Source organism: Convolutriloba macropyga, chromosome 13, assembly GCF_964194025.1.
Source record: "Convolutriloba macropyga chromosome 13, txConMacr16.3, whole genome shotgun sequence".
NCBI lineage: Eukaryota > Metazoa > Xenacoelomorpha > Acoela > Convolutidae > Convolutriloba > Convolutriloba macropyga.
Window position 1 is genome coordinate 25,710,407 of NC_134480.1, and position 25,787 is coordinate 25,736,193.

General features: G+C 35.3%; 2 protein-coding genes across 3 annotated transcripts in view; both read left to right on the forward strand.

Annotated features, from left to right (window-relative positions):
• Window positions 1-946: 946 nt before the first annotated feature.
• Window positions 947-5,847, forward strand: LOC142352161 (uncharacterized). Its single transcript, XM_075404560.1, has 4 exons — window positions 947-1,375; window positions 3,369-3,729; window positions 3,915-4,370; window positions 4,993-5,847. Exons 1-4 carry the CDS (start codon window positions 1,052-1,054, stop codon window positions 5,334-5,336), a joined length of 1,485 nt encoding a protein of 494 aa, XP_075260675.1. The 5' UTR covers window positions 947-1,051; the 3' UTR covers window positions 5,337-5,847.
• A 10,591-nt stretch (window positions 5,848-16,438) lies between these two features.
• LOC142352074 (phospholipase DDHD1-like) overlaps window positions 16,439-25,787 on the forward strand; it is a 63,851-nt gene continuing 54,502 nt past the window's right edge. The window contains exons 1-3 of one of the 2 annotated variants that reach the window (XM_075404431.1): window positions 16,439-16,642; window positions 16,910-17,130; window positions 21,723-21,884. In XM_075404431.1, coding sequence (XP_075260546.1) covers window positions 16,485-16,642; window positions 16,910-17,130; window positions 21,723-21,884 — 541 coding nt within the window. In that variant the 5' untranslated portion in view covers window positions 16,439-16,484. The remainder of the gene's footprint in view (window positions 16,643-16,909; window positions 17,131-21,722; window positions 21,885-25,787) is intronic. The other variant, XM_075404430.1, reaches the window with a different exon arrangement.

Consider the following 25,787-nt stretch of genomic DNA (forward strand, 5'->3'; position numbering starts at 1 on the left):
GAGCTTCCAGGAATAGATAAAACAGAGCGCATTGGTGTGTTTTCTTTGTGAACTTCTGTCAACTCATACAGTCTCGTTGGTTGTGCGCCGGTTGTTCGTAATTTTTGATTATTTTTCCGTAATGAGATCTTGTTCATTTTAAAGTAAAGTTCCGTTTAAATCTTTTTGTACTTTGAGAATTATCTCGGCATTTTTTTGTCTCCAGTTTCGAAAAATGGGGCAGTCCAGTATTCTGTTCATTTTTGATTCTTTTGTTTTCATAACACAGAATGTGTTACCCTTATCTAAAGGTACAGCTAAAAGATCGTTTTCTTTAAGAAATTTTGCCACCCTTGATAGTCCTCTGTCCGCCGGTGTCTTTTAATTTCTTAGCGTACTGTTTGGTGGATGCCTCTACCTCACAAAGCTTTTCACCGCAAACACCATTTTCTTTTATACTAACTAACCCGTCATATATCGTATAGCCCGCATCATGGTGAACATGCCATAACGGAAAAGACCCGGACAATTTTTGGCGTTAAATTACTGCTCAGGTCGAGCCGCACAATAGGGACCGTTCATGCGCTTAACCGACCGCTTTAGAGCAGGTTCGTTAAGTTGTTTAACCAATTTTTTGGGTTTTGTAGCAGTCGAAAAATTCCATTTCCTGCCATTTCCGATGTATTATGGTTGGTCCGGTAATAATGGCGAACAGTCATATTACTTCAAATGTTTTAGGATCAATATCTGAAAGAACGTTGCAACTAACAAGTGCTTCAGAATTTCGCTACCCCAATGATGTCAAACTTTCTGATAATTTAAAATTACGACTTTTTAGCCTTTTGATGAATTTTTAGTTCCTGTACCGTTGATGTTTTAAAAGAGAAAGGTTTCGATGCATGTTTATTTGGTATGCTAATTTTTGATCGCTAATTATCGCATACGCGGCAGTACTGTGGTCGCGCGTTTTGCATTTTCATTATAGCGTTCTCATTCTTCAGTTTTTCAGAGTAGTGCTTATCATATAGATTATTATAAACTATAGAATAATAGTATTATATAATCAACAAAAATGTTCCGCAGTGAAAGCGTTCTGAACAATGCTAATAATCCAGCCTTTAAAAAGAAGCTCTGTATTCATTTCGCCAAAGGACGATGTAATATAGGAGCCGAATGTGGTTTTGCGCATGGAAAAGACGAATTGCGTAATTTCGAAAATCCCGGATTTAAAGCACAGCTTTGTACAGCATACGATCAGGATGGAATTTGCGAGATGGGAATCGATTGCCTGTTCGCCCATGGGGAATCAGAGTTGAGAAATGACTCTCCTGGTCAACTGAATGGTATCACCGGCGTTATTAATGGAACTGCTGAGTTGAAGAAGGAAGCGTACAAGGTACATAACCCTATTTAACCCATAACATTGAATTGTAACCATGCTAAAATACGTTTACCTTGAATTTTTAAATTTAGGAAAGTTTTGCATTCTCAATTTTGCATATATATATATATATATATATATATACATATATATATATATATATATATATATATATATATATATATATACATATATATATATATATATATATATATATATATATATATATCTTATATTTTATTTAATATATTATAATTATTATTAGGACTTTCACAAAAGTGCGGGACATCTCCCGTTCTTATTTACAGTTATAGGTCATTATTTCAGTTAACTCTTAAAATTCTCGGCGACGTGCGACAGCAATCACATAAGCAAATGAACGTCCAAGTACATATGTCTGATTCGTTGAAATAATCGTGACAGTAATTCCACATGATTTTGAGCAGAATGTTTTTCAGCCCTGCAGGCTCGCTTAGTTTAACAAAAGTTGAAAGCAAATTTGATCGATAAGCAGTCCTGTAGAAGGAATTTGAGCGCTGAACCTTCCGTTTTATTTTGGGCAGAACGAAAGAATTTCTTGGCATTCTGTCTGATGTTGAGACTTCTAAGTAAGCAGTATAGACAATATCGTACCTGCCTATGACAATTTTTGATTAGAGAAGATCAGATAATACTAAAAATTAGCCAAAAGGTAACAAATTAAGATACAATAGTCTTTCTTTATAACTTAAATTGGGAATTATCCACTTCGTAGTATCTCTGTGAAATATTTCCAAGTTCCTCATGTCTGTTTTTGACATGTAACGATTGGACGCATAAGTGACAATCAGAATAAGCGTACTTTTCGGTTGAATTTGGCTGAGATTGTGAGTTCACTGGGACGTACATTCAGGCTTCTGCGTGCTGGCTCCAAGATAAATCACTTTGCACAGTAAGAGCAAGATCTTCGACGGACTTTTCATGTTTAGGGATTGATTTGCCCAGATGAACTTGCATCTTAGGCGCTTTATTAAAGCTAATAATATGACATTTCTTAAGATTAATATTGATGTTGCTTTCATAACCCCATTGGTAAATCGAATCCAAGTCAAGCTGAGCGCGATAGCAGTCACCCAAATGTTCATTGTACAAAAGCTTTGAATCATCAGCAAACATGTTAACAGTGGAATGATAAATAACGTTCGGTAGATCATTTATGAGTATAAGGAATAGCAGGGGCCCCAATATGGCTCCCGAAGTAATAGCTGATGACTCTGAACAACAATCTTGTACTTTAACGAATTGTCATCTATTCGTTAGGTAAATTTCTATAAGCTTCAGTAGTTGTCCACCTACCCCAGTTTTTGATAGCTTGAAGATACCGAGTAAACCGTGGTCTATCTTGTCGAAAGTTTTTAGAAAAGTCAAAAAGAAAAAAAGAAACCTCTTGCGAATTGTTTTCAATGGCTTCAAAATATCACTGAGATAACATATCAGTTGTAAGATAACGGAACGCCGTTCTCTGAACCCGAATTGAGCATTGTTAACATATATTATTGAGGAAATGACGATAGATTAAAATAAATTAGCTTTTTCAATATTTTCGATATGATGTATAGTAGAGTTACCGGAGGATAGGTTTCGATATCGGCTTTTGTTCTTTCCTTTTTAAAAAATTGGACTAACAGCTCCTATTTTCCATTGTTTTGGAAAAACTGAAAGATGTCTAATATTTCTGAATAAATTTTTAATCCAGCTAGCTAACTCAGAACGGCATTTTTTAAGAAAAGCAGCTGGTAGATTGTCCGGACCACAACTTTTCTTCTCGTCAACTTTGCTGAGTTCATAGTAGAGACATCAATACTTTTTTAATCATATGCAACATTATGATTAAAATCGAATAAAACTTTGCCGATAACCGGTAGCGGTTGACCCGTTGGATAAAGACCAGTAGCTGGTCTTTATCTACGAACTTCAATGGATGATATCTTATTGCTTGTTATTGATGATGGTGATTTTTGTTGTATAGAGCTCGTTATGTATCCACTTCATGCGATCTGGATCGTGCAAAGTTGGAACCGGCTGTGCTTTTGCTCATGGAAAAGAAGACCTGGTAAACGCAAAGTCCCCTGACACGAGCGACCCCAAGTACAAAACGAAGCTTTGTATTCGTTTCGAGCAGGACTCTTTTTGTCCCAATGGAGATGGGTGCGTGTTTGCACACGGGGAACTGGAACTGCGAGAGGCCCAGGGAAGTGGAGGAGGCAAAAGTGCCTCACTGTTCAAAACTTCCCTCTGCCATAACTTCACCACTTTGGGTGTATGTCCCAACGGAAAAAACTGCTCATTTGCACACGGAAGATACGAACTCAGACCAGTCGGATTTGATGGTATGTGCATCCATATTTTTGCCAACGTGAATATTATTAATTACTCTTGAAACAAAGTTTGTAAATAAGCTTTCTTGTTTTTTGTTCTGTAACAAATGAAAACGAAGGATTGGAGACACCAATTAATGATATTTGCATAAATGTAAATTTTTATTAGTTCTTAGGTTTCACGAATTTAATTTTAGGAGATTTCGATGCCAAAATAGCAGAAAACCGTAAATGGAAATGCACCCTTTGTAACATATTCCAACAAGCCGGACGATGTAACCGGACCAGCTGCGACTATGCACATGGTGAAGAAGAGTTGAGAAGTGAAAATCCGGAACCTCAACAGCCCAAAGCCAAGGGCAACTTCAAAACAGTTCTGTGCAAAAATTTCCAAGCGAGAGGATTTTGTTTTCATGAAGATTCTTGCAACTTTGCTCACGGAGAAGTGGAGCTCAATCAGGCCAAAGACGCCCTGACTACAATGAAAATGCTGAGAAAACGACCGAAAGAAGAAATGCACATGAACGGGAAAGGAGGAGCAAGTGTTGCAACTGGTGCCAATGCAGTTGCACCTGCAGCTTCTGGATTTGATCAGAAGTTGTTCGCAGAATTTCTAGAGTTCAAGAAGTTTAAACAGCAGTCAGAAAGTACAGGCAAGTTTTTTTGTCATATGTAAGAAGGACCAACTGATGTAGTTCGGAAAATCAGTTTACTCTTACAACTATTCGGAAATACATTCCTGATATTCTATTCCATGACACCGCTCAATAAGCTGATTTTCAAGCGTTATTTTTAAAAAAAAGTATGTTTTTATTCTTGACTGGAAATTTTGATCATGTGACTTGCCTCTCACCATAAAATTGGCTTCTGTAGTCATCGGTGGACAACTGATACTGAGAAAAGAGGGCCTGTGTTAAAATGAGCCGTGTGCATCCAATGTAAGACCTATCTCAGGCTTTATCACTTCAATTCATTGACTAGTTTGAGTTCATAAACAGGTTCAGTTGCAGAAACACTAAGTTAATCAGTTTTACTAGCTATCAACCACCGATTGGTATTTCACTTCTGAGCTGCCCAGGATGAGGTGTGCGACCCAAGCCACCTCTCATCAGAATGACTTGCGTCGGGCATCTCATCCTGGGTGTCCTTTGTGGCTATTTGTCAATCCGGTGGCTGTTTTTTAGTGTATTAAATTTCAATAACAATGTTTTGGAATAACATTGAGTAAATAAACATATCTTTGATCATCAGAGTTGAGCGAGCTGTTCGTTTTAGCCGCGCCTTCTGGTCCTACGTCATTTTATCCCTCTGGGCCGACAACCCCTGCAAAAAATAAGCAGCAAAACATGCAGTACCCGACTCCTGTGCCCCCGACCACCTCAGTAGCTGAAATGGAAACCCAGGGCTACTACCAAGGCGGGTTCCAGACTACAAATATGGGCAACTCGAACGGAATGCACACTTCGGGATACCACTACTCTCAACCAATGGGTGCCTATAACGCACGGTACGGTGGAACCAACCAGGCATTCGGTGGAAGTAATGCCGCATATGGTGGAACAGACGGGTTTGCAAGCCGACGTATTGGCGATCGTATGCATTCAGATTACGGATTCTAAAGCCGATCGTTTGCTTAACCGAATCAGTCTGTTTCGAGTTTTACATGAAAACTGCAAATAGCTATTTGTATGGATTCATATATATGAGCGAGCTACACGTGTTAAACCATTTTTAATGTTTGTTTGATAATTCAAAGTCTACTGTAATTATGGATATTAGTATTATTATATGGGTATTAGCTATTATAAAGTTGATTATCCCATCCAAATATGTAATCTTTGTTGTCTTTGTTGTTTTCTGTCCCTTGATTAAAAACTGTCTGCAGGCTGTGAACAAAGGCCTCGTTTTGTGTGAACATATTGGAATATCAAAGATGGTGCATAAATTTTAAGTCCCTTCATTGCAATGCGTATTTGCAATGTGTATTTGTTATGTACTGATAAAAATCTTGATTTAGTTATTTAATAAATCAGCAGCAGCAGTTATATAAGCACTCGGTTGCTTTAACCATAATTTTGCTCTGTTTAAACTGAACATCTGTTAGAGTGTAAATTTGAATCTTTAGTGACCGCTGATTTTTTACACTTAAGAGAGCACTTTTCACCACTTGCTAATTCATGAATGGCCTCAGCTAATTAATCAAGAAATTATTTGATTAGTCATTTGGTGAGCGGTGTTGTTGTGACAGGTTTAGCATGTGGTGTACCAATTAGCACTGATGATTAATAGAAAAGAAAAGAATCAATTTTCACTGTAGTGACTCAACTTATATGAGTCAGTACATAGCACTGTTTTTTGTCTGATTTAGTGCCTTAAATTTTTTGCTTTCATGCTAAAATGTGTCCATGCTTAGTTATTTTCAGTAAACCAAAAGCAATAAGTGATGAAGTTTACGGACTCGCTGATGTAAATGAGAGTTAACGTACCTGTTTAATTTTAAGATTGTCTCTGTCACCAACATATTTGCGAGTCGATCTATATAAACTATAGTTCGTTTGTTCTCGTAATGATAAGAAGGAAAGCTGATTTTGAATTTGAGCATCTGGGATCTTTATGAAATATCCAGGAGCAAGTTTCGTTAAGCTTGATCATTGATGCTCCTCCAAAGCCAAGAAAATAGAAACTTTCGGAACATAATAAGGAACTATAACGAAAAGAATCAATTCTATTGTTTTTTCTGACAGTCTAACGTCCATGGATAATGCCACGTTCTGTGAAATATGTCAATAATCTTAGCAATGAAATTGCGTCGCATAATTTGTAAAAATAAATTCTAAGCAACACTAATTAGAGTTATTCCATCTTTATTACAGGCAACATTACCTGAAGTAAGACTGCTTGTTGATGTCTGTCCGCATAGCGAAATGCAATCGTTGAGATTCAGACATATTTGTGAAAAGCTTTGCGAGGGGAAAATATTGATTTTGAGGAGAAAAGAAGGCTCTGATTACTATAGAACACGACACGGAGGCTTGTGAGTCTATGCTTTTGCACAGATCTATTGCACGCAGATTCTACCTTCCCCTGTAACCGATTATTTGAGGGTAAGAATCGCATTAAGTGGCTGAGTAACCAAATAGGAAATGCTAACAAAGCTAAGAAATTTTCAAAATTTTCAAAATCGATGGATGGGTTCTGGTACTGTCGAGGAACTGAAGCAGTGTTCCCTTTTAATGATAATTGCCGGACAAACAACGGTTCAATTTCGTTTTTAAATAAGTACCAAAGTCTTGTTCAAAAGCTAAGAGTATCTGCTGATTCCTAGACTAGTAGAGCTATAGTTGTTGCATCTCAACTCAATCCCCTCAGGTATTACCAGTCTTTACTGCTTCAAAATCATATCTTACAATAAAAAACAGCAAATAAATTTCTATATCTTGGAGCATTAATAGAGGGCCCTGTATTGCCGCATTCCAGCCACTACACTTTTGGAAAACCAAATTTTAAAATCTTTTGTCACTGAATTATGAAATTATCCTACATTTGGTCCAACTTTGCCCCCTTTTTTTAGAGAAAGCGAAATTCGAAAAAAATTGTGAGAAGTGTTTTAAGCAAGATCTTCCAAATGATGCTAGTGATTTTTCAATGGCTCAAAAAGGACAGAACAAAAAACAACACCATATTACTCTTCACGTGATTTTTATATGCTGCAAAAATAGCGTTTGAACTGTGAAAAAGGGGTGAATGTACTGTTAAAAGTGACGTATGTACTCCGAAAAATAGTGTGTGGAATAAGATTAGTTTATGATCAAGAGCTGTTTCCCAGTTCATACCAGAATTACACTTATGAATGCACTAGTTGCTAGCCATTTCCACTATAGTGCTCTTCTATTGAGGGAATAAAGCGTTTCATAGCAATTATTGCAAACGTGTGTGTCTTTTTTGATGCAAATTTTTCGCTTGACAATTTTGCGCTTTTCTTCTAGAACATTCTTTGACTTCTCAAGTGATTTTTCAAGCTTTCGTTCTTCATTTTTGAGTGATCTCTATTGCTCCGAAGTAAAGCTTGTTGCTAATATAAAATCGGGTGCAGCGTAGCAGAGGTAAGTGACTCGTAGCTCAGTGGTGCGCGTGGTCGTGGATCGGGAGGTCAGTGTTTCGAATCCCGGCGAGGGAAAGGATTTTTGCACCCATAAAGAAAAATTGATCTAGGCTACAACCCCCGAAATAAATTGCTCGCCTGTCGTTCAAGAGCAATTCTTCAGACATTTGTCGGTTTATGTTTTCACTTGTGAATCAATTAACCTGGGCAATAAATTCTTGCTTCAACCAACAGAAAAACATGACTTATCTCATGATTTAAAGTAAGTGTGAAATACTCCATTTCAATACCTTTTGAGAATTAAAGAAGCCACTTAGTTGCACAATGTTTTATTGAATACAGCTCCAGTTTTCTCAAAATTAGTGTTTTCTACACTGCAGTACCAAAAAAAACCAGGAACCAGTATTTCCTTCATTTCGACGTCAAATGAAAATCACATTACCTTAAGAACTGCTTTTCGCCAGAGCTTTAAAATCAAGATTTTACTTCACCATATCTATTCTATTTAGAAATAATTTAAAGTTTCAAACTCTGGGGCCATTTCAAAAATCATGGGCCATTTCATATGGCAATTTCAAACTTCTCGTAACCTATGTTATGAGAGCCTATTACGGAGAGACTTTAAATTAAGTTAATATTGATATCATTAATACTCAACGAACAAAATTTCAAATGATAATTTAAACTGCACTCCCATTGGCATGGTAATTATATCTGCCTTTGGAATCCAGGTGTTCTTTTTTCGGCTTGCAGTTTCCATTAAACACCAACCATCTGTCCTGAAACGGCAAGAATAAACCGCACGATTTATTTCGCTTATTTCGAAATATTTGTTTGAGGCATCTTAGATTGAGATCTGCATGGAAAATTCAACCTATATTTAAGAAAAATTTTGAAGAATTGAGTAACCATATGGAAGCGTGAAAGTTCCTTGTTTTACCAGAATGTCATTTTTTCTTTGTTTAAAAATGTTTGAATAACTGAAGAATACGAAAACAGATAATTAATCTAAAGTGACCCCAAGCGGCAAACCAGCCAGGCAAATTTGGATAATGAATATCTTAGTGACCTTATTCTTACCGCAATTAAATAGAATTAAATACATTTTGATTGTCGTCTATGACTACTAGATCTTTATTTTTGATTCCCATAACAAAAAAGTTCAAAATTGGGTAATTGATGTGGTTGTCATCAAAGAGCTATTTGAAGCATGTCAGGAGAAGCACCGTCAGGTTTTATGCACCTTGTTTTCTGGCGTTTATGGCATGATGGGCCGAGAACGCACAATTTCCTTTAAAAGACTAGCAGATAGATTGACCTCAAAATGGGAAAAGCCTTACGCGACATTTATGAACTCTGGTTCAAAAAAAGAAATCATTTTAAAATCACGTGAGCATCAAAACTTTGTATAAGAGGCACGAGATGCAAACTGCAATGTTTCCAATTCGAAGACGGCGCCTTTGTTTCTCGAACAATGACTTCTAAGTTCATCATAAGCTACTTTGATCATTTGCCGCACAACTTGAGGGGTATTCCGCCCAACAAACTCAAAAAGTGGGTGATCTATGCACCACGTCGATCAAATTGGGCAATAATATTGCACAATAGTTGCTTAAACATTGGACCTCAAATAATTTGTCTTAATATAAAAGAGGACGTTATTGATTATTGATTAATTGATTCTTCTCGACTAACCCAATGATGTAGGAGTTAAACAAACAGCTTCAGAGTTGACGAAACTTCAAATAGGAAGAAAGGATTAAATGGACAGAAAGGCGACGCTAAAGTCAATTGATGAAGCTTTAAGTTGAATTAGAACCATGTGAGAAGTCAACCAGGTAATCTAATTATATTTTGTTTAAAAAAATGAAATGTAATGCCTTAAGCCGTAGTCGAATGGTTATCTGAGAACTGATTTTTTCTTGGTCAGTGTCCTTGCCAATGACAATCTGTCTCGCAATGACAAACTATCTTGCGGTTAAGGTTTGGTTGAGTTTTTTGAAAATAAGACTGCATATGCGGTGATATTTCCCTAATTATGTATAGACCTGCAAATAATCCGGAATTAGAATGCCTTTCAATTGAAACTAAAGAAACCAAATTCAACGGGAAAAATAAATAGCCAATGAGACCGGAAAAATTACATTGAATTGTTTTATGTACTTAACGGCAAAATTTCTTATTCAACGATTTTTAAATATTGTGAAGCATTAATTTATAGGTTGAAGATAGATTGAAGCATTTGAAGAGCTCCTTTTGAACTTCAGTGACACAGCAGGCAAATAATCTGTTCGATTATATAGAGGGCAGCTTGTAAGAGGTTGCAATATCATTTGTACTTACCATTATAACCTGCTCTCAAAGTAAGTTCGTGGCGATAGTCCTGCTGGTTAGTTTAAATTTTTTCGTCTGAGAAATTTAACTTTTTGAGTCACTATTAGAGACTGGAAAGCTTTGCACATTATATACAAAAATCTGACAAAATTTATGAAGAAATTTGTGTTCTAAACAGGCATTTTGTGGAGATGTATTTTCAATTTTTTTAAAATCTGTTTTGATTGCAAAGTGCAACCAGTTGCAATAAATGGTTAATTAAATTTACACTCCCTGATATTCATTTAATTGTTATTGTAATCATAATATGATGAAAATTTGTTAAAAGACTTCACTATGAAAAACTCAATGATATAACAGGTGTTTTAATGCACTGACACTTGTTTTATGGTATCATTTCATGTTTTGAGGTATCAAATTTCTGTTTAGTTTTTTGAACTTCAACTTAGTGCGAGTAGTGAACCCTACTCGAAGTCTATGGTGGTTTTAAAAAATAAAATTTGCTCATAGATACGATTGAGTGTCTAAGCTAATTACTGACCTACTTCTACAATGGAATTTTGGGGGCTTTTTAATTTCTTTATATTCAGACTTTTACCAAGTTTTAACGCTCACTAGCATTTAGTTTGTTTAAGAAACTCAGTTTGCCTATTTTGAATAAGCCAGGTATTTCAAAATATTTGCAATTTCATACCAGGTATTGCAGCCTTCACAAATTTTTGCTACTCTCAGCATGTGCCACTACTGTATAACAATGCCAGTCTTCAAAGTGAATCGGGTGTTCAAAAGGAGATCCTCTGGGTCCACTTCTCTTTTCGTTGACGTTATGGCCTGTTATAGAAAAAATAAGAGACGCGATTCCAAATCTTACCCAGCACACTTGGTATTTGGACGATGGTTTCGTTGCAGGTTCCAAAGATCAAATCCGAACTACGCTCGATATCTTAGCCAATGAAGGTCCAAAAGGGGTCTGTATTTGAGGAACGACAAGTGCGAACTCTGCTCAATCGTAGATCTACCCTCAGTTGATCGAGAAGTTACAAGAAATTCGGGCAATGGTTTTGAACTACTGGGTGCTGCAGTGGGATCACCACAATTTATTTCTTCTTGCCTGCAGAAACGTGTTCAGAAGGTTGTGTCGCTCTTGGAAAATTTGAGTTATCTGGATGATCCTCAATGTGCTCTCGGCATACTTCGTTATTGCCTAGGGACACCAAAGTTAGTCTAATCTTTACGCACTAACACGTCGACAAGAGATCTGATCGATATTTTAAAAGTCTTCGATTCCAGTCAACGGGATGCGTTAGATCAAATAATCGGTAATGTCACCTGTGACAATGCGTGGAGGCAGTCAATGTTGCCAATAAACATTTCTGGCCTCGGAGTTCGACAATCGCAAGAGCAATACAGAGCCGCATATGTGGGCTCAGTGTTAGCTTCTAATGACTTGGTTCAGAAAATTACAAACCAGCGCGCGTCTGACAGGGTTTTTAAGGAACTCTATGCAAGCCTTGAACCTTTCAACTTTAATTCCTACAAACAGAAAATTCAAGAAGCTAAAGATACTCAAAATTTTTCTGAGCTGCTAAGAAATCAGTCGGCAAACAGGGAGAAAGCAAGACTGCAATCACTCTGTTTGCCTCATTACGGCGCATTGCTTGCGGCACCTCCAGTTCCTGCCTTAGGTCTCCATCTCAGTCCCAGTGAATTTCAAATTAGTGTAGTTGCAGTTTATGAAGTTGAAAGAAAATGCCACTACTGCAGGTCTGGGACCCTTGAAATTTTTGGTGACCACGCCGTCATCTGTCACGGAAGAGGGGATGCAATTTCTCGGCATGACAGGATTCGTGACCGTTTTGTATCACTTTGCTCAGCAGCTAACTTGTCCCCAGTCATCGAAAAACGGAACCTTATTGCAGGAAACATTTCTCGCCCTGGCGACGTATTTCTGCCTTCATGGAAATCAGGTCGTCCAGCTGCTCTAGACGTCACCGTAACTTCTCCACTGCAACCAAACATTATAAATCATGCGGCATATAATTCTGGTTACGTGAATGAAGCTGCTAAAGAGCGAAAGTATGCACAACACGAAAAAATTGCCCTGAGCAAGGAATTTCGTTGTTTCCTCTTGCTGTTGAGTCATTGGGTGGTCTGTCAGTTACTCTCAAGAAAGCGTTAAAGCGCATAGCTCTGTTAGCTGACAGCAGGAATTATCAGTCGCAAGGACATGCTATCGCTTTTGATAGATTGGCTCAGTCGGTTTCCGTTGTGATTGTACGAGGATCGGCTACAATGTTGCTTGCACGAGTCCCGTAACCCCAACTTTCGCAATTTTTTTGGGCAAATTCTATTTTGGGCATAAATTGTGAACTCCAAGAAGAGTGGACTTTTTTGAGAAGTGTCACCCAATGAGAGGGGACCTTCGTTTTTGTAAATATCATCTCACCCAACGAGCGGGGAGAACATAAATAATTTTCAAGAGGTCAATGAAGATTGAAACGAGAAGAATTCTGAAAATTAAGGAGAACAGGACTGATGTTATAGAGAGCGATTGAGATGAATAAAGAATTCTTCAACAAAACAAACACACTTATTTGGACCTTTAATGAGCAAAAACTTTTGATTCCTAATCAAAGTTTGATAACAAAGATTTGTATTAATTCGTTTCTAACTTTTGAATAATTAGGCTAAATGGTAAGCGTTTGTTGTTGAGAAGCAGATCTTGGAATAATACTTTTTATCAAGAACCAAACTTTTATTCCCCAATTCATCTGTTTAGTCTTCAATATGTTCCTGGTAAAGCAGAACTATAAGCTGTGCGAGTGGGCCACAGATTTGAGGAGCTCTATTTTTGTTTTTAGAGGGTCAGGGTTTCTACTTTGGTAAAGTGATCAATTATTTAGAACCATTTAGCGAGTTATTCTTTCCTGTATTAAAATTCAAATTGTCAAAGAGGAGACCTAAATTTTTTTATTCAGTTTTTCTGTTTTAATCCCCAATTTGATATCTAATTTTGTATATATTTTATTTGAAATATAGTACCTCAGTTTTGTCATTGCCGAGCTCATAATGCTGTTCAAAAATGTTTCAAAATTATTGAAATTTCCCAGTATGAAATCACTGTTCAATATTAAAGCTTGTTTCCTATCTTCTAAAAAACAAATTATTGCACTATCAGAGAATCAATGAAACCTTCCTTTCTAAATTTGTTCATGCTCTATTGAATTTAATTAAATTTATTTTCGTAAGCTCAAAGCAATTGCAAAAGCCTTTTATCAGAAGAAGTGGAGTTACATAAAGCTGAAAAATGATTTTCATGGTTTTTTTAACATTTAGCTTGCAATCTTTTGCACGCCAGTGGAATTAAGCATTTCCTTCTTTCTTTATTTCAAGAATGTTTAAATTAATTGTTTGGAAATTGTCTTCAAGGAAGTATAAGCCTTTTTTTGCTCCGTTAAATGAAGTACATGCTCGCAATTGCCTAATTTAAGTTGAATGATTGGAAACAGCAACTGAAAAGAATCTGTGCTGAACAACAATAAACCTAGAGGCTTGATGGTTCTACAGTTTGCGAGTGCCCGAAATTTACAAATCCTAAACACACCTGGAAAATCAATTGACCGCTGCTTGGAGAATTCCTTGTCTTCAAATTTTTTGCTCCTGAAATACAGCAAAATTAGTTTTGAAAGTTTCACTGTTGGTAAATCAGCTTCTGGACTGAACATAATCTTGGGTTGCTTCTGGTTTTTATTTTAATACTAATACCGTCAACTATAATTGAGATGAAAACGTTTCTTTTCCTCCAGTCATGATCTAGTTGACAGCAATGTTCAGTATCATTACGCTTGTTATAAACCATTCTAGAACTAATTGAAGGTGAGCACAAGGTTTGGAAAAATGAAATTTATAATGGAGGAAAAGTAGTAGTAGTAGTAGTAGTAGTAAAAGACTTCAATTAAACCAATTTATGGATTTTAATACAACACATCAGAAAGATCTATGCATATGGTACAAACAAGAAAATTTATCTATAGCTATTACAACTAGGGAAAAAAATTAATTACAAAAATTTAAGAACGGCAAAACGCACAACAGCATTTAATGGACCAACTACAGGTCACGTCCGGATTAAACTTTGAGTCACGCAGTGTGGAGAAAAAAGTTTTCAGTAAAATTTTGTAGTTGGCTGGTGGTCTCAGGATGTTGAAGTTACCAGTGTCGCTGAAGTCATTCACATAGATTTGTACCCGCTTAAAAAATGATTTAGCTGTCAGCTGCTTTTTCGTGGGGCTCACTACAATATGATCATGAGAGTTAGTTCGAAGCATTTTAGAATATGTCTTGATAGAGAAAAAGTCTTTTAGTAAATAGGAAAAAACATTGCATGGAACTAGGAATCATCATCAATTCATACGTGAAGTTGATATTCAACTGATTCAATTGAATAAGATTTTTGCTAAAATTGCTGTAGCGATAAGGGCAATTGAATTAATACGGCATCAGGTAGTTCTTGAAGCTGGGTTGATAGTCGCTGGTTGTTTCTTTTCGAATTTATATAAGTATAATACTTAGTTTATTGCTGACATGGTTCTAATTTAAATCAACAGTCTTCTAAATGAATTCATCGTCTCCCTCCTCGTCTAAATTCATCTTCTAAATTGAAGCAAGTACTCTGCGAGATTATCCTCAATTTATTCGGCTTCTATAAATCGGCCCGCTTTGTGGGCGAGCTATTTAATGTTGGGCGCTATCCCCCTCTCGTCGTGCGGTAAAGATCAAGGTAGCTTCTGGTTAAATTAGTAATCATTAGTCAGAATTTTCTTTAAAAAATTCGATGTTTAGCCCTTTTTACTATTATCTCTGTTGGCTTATCACCTAGTATCAATATTAGCAGTACCATTGGGTTCTAGTGAGGCATAATTCAGCGTAATTGTGTTTGAGTTTATGACTACTGTTTTTTAAGACTATTCTCAATATATTTATTTTTTTTACTTTTGAGAGTATTAGTGTGTTCCTTGTTATCTTTTTGTTTCATCTCATTAGGGACATTTTCATTAGGTTGCTCATATGAATTGTTTTAATCGAGTAGTTGTTTCAATTCAAAGTTAATTCTTTCTATGACTGACTTTCATTCTTTTCAAGCAATATTATCGAATTATCTCTCTCCTTAATGACAAGTCTCATCGGTTGCTTAGGATGCCTAAATTCATCGAATCAGTAGTTTCATTTTTTTGCTGTTTTTTGACTTGTACGCTTTTCATTTTCGATAAAAATTTTCTGAGATTTTGGGTTTTACTAGTATTTGTACTTTTACAATTTTATCGCTTAATCTCATTGATAGCAGTTGTCAGCCGTTGCTTATGAGTAATAGGTGATTCTAATTAGTGATTTGAGTTCACAGCAATGGTTTTTAAGTTTTTGACACCTGCTTATCAAAAAGTGGAAAGTTGATTTTCGAAAAATGGAAAGTTGATTTCTTGAGTCTTTCGTGTTTTTGTTGTGATCTTTTCATTTAGTCTCATAAAAAAACAATGAATTGTTATTGGCCTTCTAGTGCGCCACTGGTTTTCATTTTTTTAATTTATGCCAATGTTTTGATTTGTCTGTTATTCAGTACACAAGGTTGCTGTATCACGTGCATTACCGCATTCTGAGGACGCATAGATTCAATGTTTTCAAAAATTTTGTTGATTTTAGGGTTTTTTAAAGCTCTAAATATTGCGAAAGGAAATTGTCTAATTATTTTTTTGGGTTGTGTGCATTTTTGCGCATGTTGGGTCAGGGGTTTTGTTGACTTCCTTAGATTGATGTTGCTGTAAAGTATTAATTGCAATGACATTGTTTAAGTCAATTTTCTGTTTTGTTATTCAGAACTTGTCCTGCTATGTTTTTTGAATACTTGGAAAGTCCAATGTGATTCCATTAGAGTCACTTGAAATGTACTTAAACGGTAACTAATACTAAAACTAAAACTCGTGCTATGATCTAAAGACGAGATTTCGAAGAAGAGTTGCTTTTCTAAAGCTATTGCAATGTGTTCTATACTAATTTGACCAAAAATGGAAGTAATAATCTCCACTTCTAATCTCTTCGGAAATGTAATTTCGGTAGTAAGATATTGTTTTGACAGAATTGTATAAACTTAAAAATGTATCTCGTTTTGTCGTGTTTGTCTTCGCATAACTGCTGTAGAAGCTCTACTGATGTAATATAGACTTAGCCAGAAAAAAGAATTTCACTTTATACACTCATTAATGACGGGTGAGATTTGTGAGGTTGTATGAAAACAGTGCCACTTAGCATTGGCTAGATGGTTTGTCTCTAGACTGGTATGGCTTCCAGCAGCCCCAGTGGGATAAGTGCCTCTGACTCAGACGAGCTCCTGTGTCCCCCCGCCTACTCTTCCGAGCTGCCTCCTTCCAACACACAACTCATCCCATCTACCTCAGGCACAAACAATGTACCCACTAACCCACACATCGGATACGAGTAAGGGCTGTGATTAAACTTAATCTAGGCTTTTTACCGGCATTATTACTATTCTTATATACCATCAAAAAGTGTAAAATAAAGCACATGTATCATCAGGATAGCAAAGGTAGCTCAAAAGTTATTTCGTTTGTTAAAAGTGATAAAGCGATAATTGTCAAGAGTCTAATTGAAAACTGCAATTTTTTATGTTAAAGCTTCAGCTCTCCAAATGGTGAATACTGTTCTACTGTGCATTCAATAAGGAATCATAAAGGGTTTATTTAGCTGGACCAGTCAACCTCTAGAGCCCTCAGAGGTGCGCTGGTTCTTCGAGGACTCCAAAATCAAAGGAAAATGGTCGCCATTCATGGGCGGAGACTCTCTAGCTCTCGAGACACAGTACAGAGCTGCAGTTAGTGGAGGAAGTTGCCAAAATGTATTTGTGAGAGGGAAACTGTACGAAGTAGATGTGAGTCAGAGGACTTGTTCTTCAATATACTGGCCAGGTGAATAGATAGCTAGATAATATAACAAACTATTTCCTTATCATGCTTGGTATTTTAAAAGTTGATGAAGGCCTTTTGCGAGACAAAATTACTCGTTATGACCAAATTTACTCGTTATGAGCCATTTGTTTTGGTACTACAAACACATACGCAAAATGATACTAATTTTTGCGGGTTTTTTCAAGTTTTTTGCAGGGGCAAGGGAATCTCCTTTAAGGTTTGATAATAGGGCACTGTATAACAATGTCGAATTGTGGCATTTTTTAAAATAAAATCTGCAATTTTTTTAAAGGTTTCCTTAAGTTTTTGTCATTTTTTGATATTTGTCCATTCTCAAGTGTCAGGAAACCTATTCCATGGTCTGAAAAAAGTTACTGCATGGTTGTTAATTTCGATAGATTGGTTGTTAATTTAGAAGTTGGTTTTCAACAACTTAACGTTTCGAATTTCAGAAAAAATTTCTGGTAAAATTTGTAGTTTTTATAAAGTTTTCATTTGTCTTTTATTCAGTTTTTTTATAAAAAGTTATTGCCTATCGACATTTGAACCAATTATTTTTTAGGCTTTGAATTGGGCTTTGAGACACAGAAATGATTCTTAAGATATTGATATTGCAATTTTCAGCAACATTTAGTTAAAATTTGCAATTGACTTTATTTTTTTTTAAATTTTTGGGTCATTTTCGAGTTAATCGATCTTCAAGAGCCAATGAATGTTTCCAGGCTTTTCAGATATAATACTGCAGCAGTTTTTGGAAACAAAAATTGGTTTTGAACATATTTTTGAAATAGGTATATTTAAAGGGATCAAATTTTGCCTTAGGGGTAAAAGCTTCAAAATTTTAGCAATGATAATATTTTTGTTAAGTTTGTTTGATTGTTTGTTTCTCAATTTTTGAGATGATTTTGTTTGTGTTTAACCTGGCATTGTTTAAACGATCTGCTGGTCAGGTAGAGTACTTCTAAATTTTTCTTTCAATTCTTTGAATTTTTTTCAGGACTTGTCCTGCTATGTTTTTTATTTCGTTGTCGCGATTTTTGTTACGACCTTTGTGACGTCACAACCACTTCAGGTCCGCTTTTTGTTCATTCGTTCATGCAATTTCAACTGAAGTGCGTACGTGACGTCATTTTTCGTTTTTAGTGGAGCGAGTTTTTTTGTTCATTCGCGTCCTTAAATTTTTGGTCACACTTGACTTACCTCACTCTCAAAAATGACTTCCTCACTTTGAAATTGACTTTTATGTACTTTAATCCAAAGAGATAAGAAGAGATAAATGAAGGTTATTTGAGAGTAGCTAATAGAGGCAGCAAAGACTTTTACAGATTTTTAATATAAAATGTCAGCCTTCAATGAAGACGATTTTTTGGTCAGTCTTTTTTGCTGTTTTTTTGAGACTGCAGATCTACAAAGCTATTGCGGCTATTTTCTGGCAATCTGCCAGCCATGTTTTTTTTTAGTCACCCAATGAGTCAGTGAGGAGTACAATAGCAACCGTGCTACCATATTAGATTCAAGTAGGAAATTTAAAAAAATTAACGTGATAAGAATGAAGAACAGAAGAGGTTTTTTCGATAATCTGGATATTTTATGAAGATCATTTTATTGAAATTGAGTCGACAGCTTTTACCATGATTTAAAAGCAACAGGTTTGAATATGAATAGTTCAGTCGTTGCTTGTGAAAAGTTTTAGGCCAATAGTTGATACCAAACTGTAATTTGTTATGCAAAGCTTTGATTTCCTCGCCTTTTCCTGCAACTCTATAAATGAAGATATTTTTGTTACGACCCGCTTTATTGGGGGAAGGAACCATATGCTCAACTGTTTTTTTTTCTTCAGTCAATTTTTGCCGATCGATGCATTCATAGTACATAGTTGTGAATGCTATCATTAGAAAGCTGGTCCAGTGCAGAATTTGAAATTGAAAAGAATTTTTTGAACTTTGCGGTTTACCAGGAGCTACGGGTGTTTAAAGTTTTGTGAATGTTATACTAATGTTCGTTGGATTGATGATATTTTTCGTAATTTTGCAAATTTTGATCAATTTCGGCTCAAAATATGATGAAGTTGTTAAGGGTAGTTATATTGGTTTACGTTGAAGATATAAGAGAGTTGTTGAATCGTTTGAATCAACTGTTTTGTCTGAAATTTTTGCTTAATTTTAGAAAAGTCGGCATTTTTTCTTTTCACAAAAAGGATATCAAACATGCTTATTTGGCCCACTTTGTCTAGGTTGACTGGTAGCGAAGGCAAAAAAAAACTGCTGACAAAATCTTTTTTTTACTCGGATAAAGCCTTATGTTGCCTCCGGTTCCGGAGAAAGTGTTCTGGACCTAACATTTTGCGGTCTTTCGCTAATTTATATCGATGTTTATAAAAAGTGTTTCCTTTTTCTGATATATAAGAGTGTCAAAAAATTATTTCGCGTTTATATGGAGCGATTTAACGACCGAGCAGCATTATAAAATTCTGTTTTGGTCTCATCGTTGATTTTTGCAATGAAAAAGGATTCGGATAGTTTTTTGGGTCTGTCCTTTTTAACATTTTTGATTTTTTTTAATGCCAATTACCGGCAAGTCTGTATTCATTTGAAGATTCAATTAATACGTGGTCACATTCATGTTCAAATGGGTGTGCTGATTTAAAGCTGCTGCTACGTGTTTTAATATGAGTTTTTGTATTTTTTTTTAGCTTTGATGCAATTAATTTTCGAAAACTTCGATTTTCGCGAAATGTCCGCTTCTTGGCGTGCAAAATCTAAATGAATTAAGTTGGGGTTAGCTAAGCTGAATAATGATGAAGCTTTGTTCATTGAAGGGTATTAGTGTTTTTAGTTTTGTTTGAAAGTTGGTTAGAACTTGATTTTTAGAAGTAATTGAGTTTGAGTAGAATCTTATTTTTTCTTTGACAAAATTAAGTTTTTACTCCAGAAATTAAATTAATGTTAGTTTGTTTCTTTAGCCAAATGTGGATTATGATGATTGGTTCCTTTTTTTGTCCATTTTATGGAAAGAAAAAATAAACAGATTGGTATCAACCTCACTGATATATATGTCTGTCTTAATTTGAGAATGCCTTATTAAAAAGAATGAACTACCCTTTTTTATTTTGATTTTTGGTATCTCGTCTTAATTTCGTAGATATATAAGCCGAGAATGTGGATGAACGGGGTTGCAACATTGTGCTAACGCGCCTTACCGAGATTTTTTATGTTGTCTGGACATGGACGGGGGACATCAAAATGTCGGTACTGTATTGGAGCCATCTTTAAGTAACTCGTAAAAGACAAAACGCTTGACATATTATTTGAATATAGTGGATAAATTAATTAGTTTTCCCTTTTCTTTTTTATCCTTCTTTCATCACTTGCTTTCACTCTCTCTCGTAGAGTCAACCCAATTCTGTGTGCTTTAGCACTGGGGCCTGTGCACTATCTCCTCAGATTATAAGCTTAGGCGGAGTTAAAACTAATAGATTAATAGATCTTAAAGTATCTTATAACGAAACAGATTAATAACGGATATCCTTGAGACTTAGCATAAGTCACCTAAACTAGGTTCAGCTGACCAATCGTTATACCAAGGACCCGTCGTAGTATTTTGTTTCAATTTGACGATAATTGCATGCAGTTTATTTTTAATCTTCTCTGAGCACTTTTTTCTACACCCTGCATAGATGTCCATTGACTAAAACTAACTATCAAGCATCCAGCTTTTGAATGGTTGATGAATGTTGAAAATGAAAAATAATGCTTGGAGTAAAATTTTTATGAATTCAGTCGTTAATACTACTACTACACTACAGTTGGGTCTTATATCACTGCCAAGTAACTTAGAATTTAATCAAACAGAATTCTCGAACAACGCTTTGCCTCTATTAAACGGAACGTTTTGCCTCGGACAACGCACTCGAAAATACTTTGCTAAATTTTAAATCAAAATTGTACTGAATCAACCATTAGCCAGTCTACAGCAACATAGAGAAATCTAGCAGCAGCACTCTAGCTTTTGGAGATGATGCCACACCAACTAAAAGTCAAAGCAAAATTATGCGGACCGTTATCCGTGACCATGCTTGTGCCCTTTTGTTAAAATGTGCCCGAATTCTGATATTGTAGCCGTTTCATGTTCAATGCACAACACTATATATAAATCGCAGCCAAATATTAAACTATACCGGAAGGATTGTCGAATTTAAATTGGAACGATAAATATTTTGTCAAATTATCAACTCAATTATCAACATAATATTTAATACTGTCTAGATATTGCTCTATTAAGTCTCTGAGCTAATGGGACAGTGTGCCGGGTTCAATGTTTACTATATGTATTTGCCACCGAAATCAGTTTTCGACTTGTTTATTTTTTGGAGTTTGACGCTAGGTATTATTTTAATGCGCATGTAGTATAGACGTGAAGCAAATATGACAGTTTAACAAATGAACGAGGAAATATTTGCAAATTCTTGTGTAAAGTATGACTGTGCAAGTTTGAATAAATTTGAACTGAACCCATTTCGTTAGTTTATCATGCTGTTGCATTTCTCTTAACATTAGACAGGTTCTACAGTATGGTCTATTTTGTGCTTTTAGAGGAGTCTGTGCGAGTGTTGAGGGGTTCCTGGTTCAACGTCAAAACATGGCAGCCTCTAGCTGAGGTATCGGCTGACAAGTTGGAGACAAAGCATGCTCAGTTGTACCCTTACGGATCAGTGTCTAAAGTTCCACCAAAGAAACCAAACGAAAAGCCTAAATGTGAGGTCCTAAAGCCTATTCAACTTCTGGACTGTCAGAAAATAATTATATAATGCTTGATGTAAATCAATACCCGTACCTAAACCTAAGGCAAATTCAGTACTGAAGCTGAACGTTATCAGTACTGATTCACAGTCTTACTCAGGTAATATTTTGCCCTGAATTTCTTTGATTTAGACTCTGAATGAGGCTCTGATTTGTCTCTGAACTAGAGAAAATTCGTAACTAAGCTCGTGTACCAAGCTAGGTTTTACCATTGCTTTCGCTCTCAGGTCCTTGAAAAATACAAATTTATATAATACCTGTAAAAATAGAAGAAGTTTATAAAATAGGTTGTCGGAAATTTCCTCAAATTAAGTTAAGAACTGACTTATGTGTGACTTATATACTAAATAATGACTTATATATTCAAAGCCGACTTATATGACTGCTCTATGTGGTTTTTACCTTACTCTTTTTTCCAGGCTGAGTTACTGAAATAAACTATAGGAAAACCGATATAGCATGGTAAAAACCATGCTTTTAGTTTTTCAAATCAAAAACAATACAAGAATAAGATACTGTGAAAGATAACTGTCCATTTCAAAGACAAGGTGCGTTTACGCAAACAACCTGTAGTGAATTTGATTTAATCTTGGTAGTTTTTTTTAATAGCCGCACAGCGATAGCTGGGGCTATTATTGGCCTTCTCTTGATTTTTTTTACAATTCAAAGAATTTGAATTGCATTGGGGCGCTGTCTTTTTTTTTGAAGATCGGTTCACACATTTTCATGATTTTTGAAGTCAAATTGGAGTAGTGATTTTGGTCACGCCGAAACAGGAAGTGGAGCGAAAAAGCGAGTGGTTTTGCGGCGTGAACTTTTTTAACTCTAATTTTAAAGTAGAGTGAGAAAACGGTGTTTGAACAAAAATTCGCTTTCTTGCTAATGATTTTTTGTTCTCATGCGGCAATTTCACTTTGTTTTTCACTGTTTTTTCGATTTTTTTGTATCGGAATTTTTTCTTAATGGTTTTTTCAATCAATCAATCAATTCATTGTTCATTCTAGGCCTAGTTTTTTTTTGTTTAAACCAAAGTTCACTTTTTCGCTTTTGATTTTTTGTTCTAATGCTGCATTTTAACTTAGATTTTTTTAAAAAATTTTTTATTTGATTTTTTAAATGGTTTTCCTAGTTCAATCATAGTCCTACTAGGTCTAGACTTTTGTTTAGTCAATGAAAATTCTTTGAATTATACGTCAGGACTTGTCCTGCTGTTTTCTTTATTTCGTCGCGATTTTTGTTACGACCATATGACGTCACAATCACTTCAAATCTGCTTTTTGTTCATTCGTTCTTGCGATTTCAACTGAAGTGCGTGTGTGACATCATTTTCATTTTTCGCTCTTAGTGGAGCGAGTTTTTTTGCTCATTCGCGTGATTAAATTTTTGGTCACACTTGACTTACCTCACTCTCATAAATGACTTCGTCACTTTGAAATTGACTTTTATTTACTTTAATTCAAAGAGATAAGGTCAAATGGGTGTGTGTCTCTCTAAATTAAGGTTATTTGAGAGCAGCTAATAGTGGCAGCAAAAACTCATACAGATTTTAAATCAAAATCTAACATATCAGCCTTCAATGAAAAGACAATTTTTTTGGTCTGTCTTACTGTTTTTTTTGAGACGGCAGATCTACGAAGCTATTGCAGCTATTCTCTGGCAATCTGCCAGCTATGTTTCTATTTTTCCCGGCGTTTTGTATAACAGAAACCTCAAAACCTCTTGCTTTTGTCTAAGTACAATAGAATTGTAGAGGTTCATTCCAATGCGATATCAAAAGCAGCAGTTAGATTTTTTATAAGTTGAAATTTCTTGTTTACAACTTAACAGAACTTCTTTAGTTTTTTCAATTTTTTATTCTAAACACCAAAAAAAATCTCTAAGTCACTATTTTGACAATGATTATTAATTCAGCTTCTAATTTATCTTAATGTAGTTTCAATAAGTCTCTGGCCTAAATGGTTGAAGAATCATTTGCGGCCATTTACATTTGATTGGCATACGAAAACTTGTTGTTGTTTATATACAAATTTCTTATTTTTTGATATTTATCAGTGACTTTCTGATTTTAGATTTTCACTTAACGTATGAATTTTTTGAAAATGATTATCTGGAAGCATTTGTGGAATGAAGTAAGCAATTGTTAATAGAACTTCACTCTTCCAAAATAAATGGTTAAGAGTTGTTATTTCTTGAGAAGCTAACAATATCGAAATTTACTTGGAACAATCTTTTGTTTACATCGATATAGGTGAATAAAAGTTAATGTCCGGTTGTCTGACTTCAAGAAATGTAAAAAGACCCAATATCAATTTGTTTTTACTAAAGCAGAAAATATAAGCAAAATTGTGATTACTTTATTTTCGGCTTTTTTTGGCATTTTTCTCCAAAGCAATAAAAACTGTTAAAAATCCGATTGGAAGTTTTTTGTGTGTGTGTGTGTGCGTGTGTTAGCAGTGTTGACGAAAATTCTTGATTTTCATTCTGATTCAGAGGAAATTCAGAAACTCATTCTGAATTTCGCTCTGATTGAGAGGTTTCAGAGCCGATACAGAAAGTATTCTGAAATCGTTCTGAATCAGTGCTGAATTAAGTTGTCTCTGAAATTGTTTCGAATCACTACTGATTTTCTCTGAGCGTTAGGTACGGGTAATCTAACCAAATTAGCCTGACCTGGTAATATAACTGCAAGGGCACTAAGATTATCTATTGGAACTCATCTGCAATTTGTTTAAACACTTTTCCTGAAAGTTTAAAGATGCCTGTATTACATCTGTTTCTAAGCAACAAGACAGATTAGAACCAGAATTTATCGGCTCATCTTACTTACTGCAAGTTCACCAAAACTTTCAATTAGCATCATGAATAAAAAAATTAGTTTGGTTTTCACTAACAAAAGTCATGTCTTCATCCTATCATTTCTCGAAGCGCATAAATGAACCGCGGGGTTGAAGAAACTGAAATTGTGCCAAAACTTTTAAGACGTATTAGAAATTCTTTTTAAAAATCATGTTTTTTGGGACACTTAATCAACTTTAATGAATACTCTTCTTCGTGATAGAAAGCGATAATTAACCAATAAATCAAATTAATTTCCTCTAAATCATGGTACAGTTCTAAAGCAGCTACTATTCATACTTTGTCGACGATCCCAGAAAAAAAACGACATTGTGGAATTTGCGGACAGCACTGCAATTATTTGTTACCCTAAAAACGAAAGCACCTACAGTTAATCACTAGAGATATATTTAAAAAACGATCAATATATTAAACCAAACAATTTGTTTTTAAACGAGGGAAAAACAATTATTGGTTTTCATTTTTTTACTGATTGTTCTTTGTGTTCATTTAAATGCATTGATATCAATTTCACAGACCAAAATTAACTTAACGAAGTCATCAGTCGAGAAACATCAGCAATCAAGTTATTCTATTTGGGTTGTCATCAAATACCACTAAAAACAAGAATAAATCTTTTTTAACCACTTTTTTTTTACTCCATTTGGATCTGCCCTTTTTGTGTATCTTACCAGCTTGGTCTATTGATTGATATTGAAGAACAAGCAAACAGGACATAAAACTTGTCTCTGTAATCAATTTTTCCAGCAGAACCGCAAATAACACAAGCTCTGTAAATAATCAGGTTTTTTCATTAGTCGAAAACAGACAGTTCTTTTGGCAAAAGTTCTAAAGCAGTTGCTATTTATACTTTGCGTTCTATCAGCAACTCCAAAATTATAGAAAATGTGCCAATATTTTTTTAAATTTTTGTAGTCTACTTCAGAGGCAGTTTTAGTCAAGACGACCTAAGATTTCAATGAACAAAAAATGAGCGGAAAAATGATTAATTGACACGAAGGA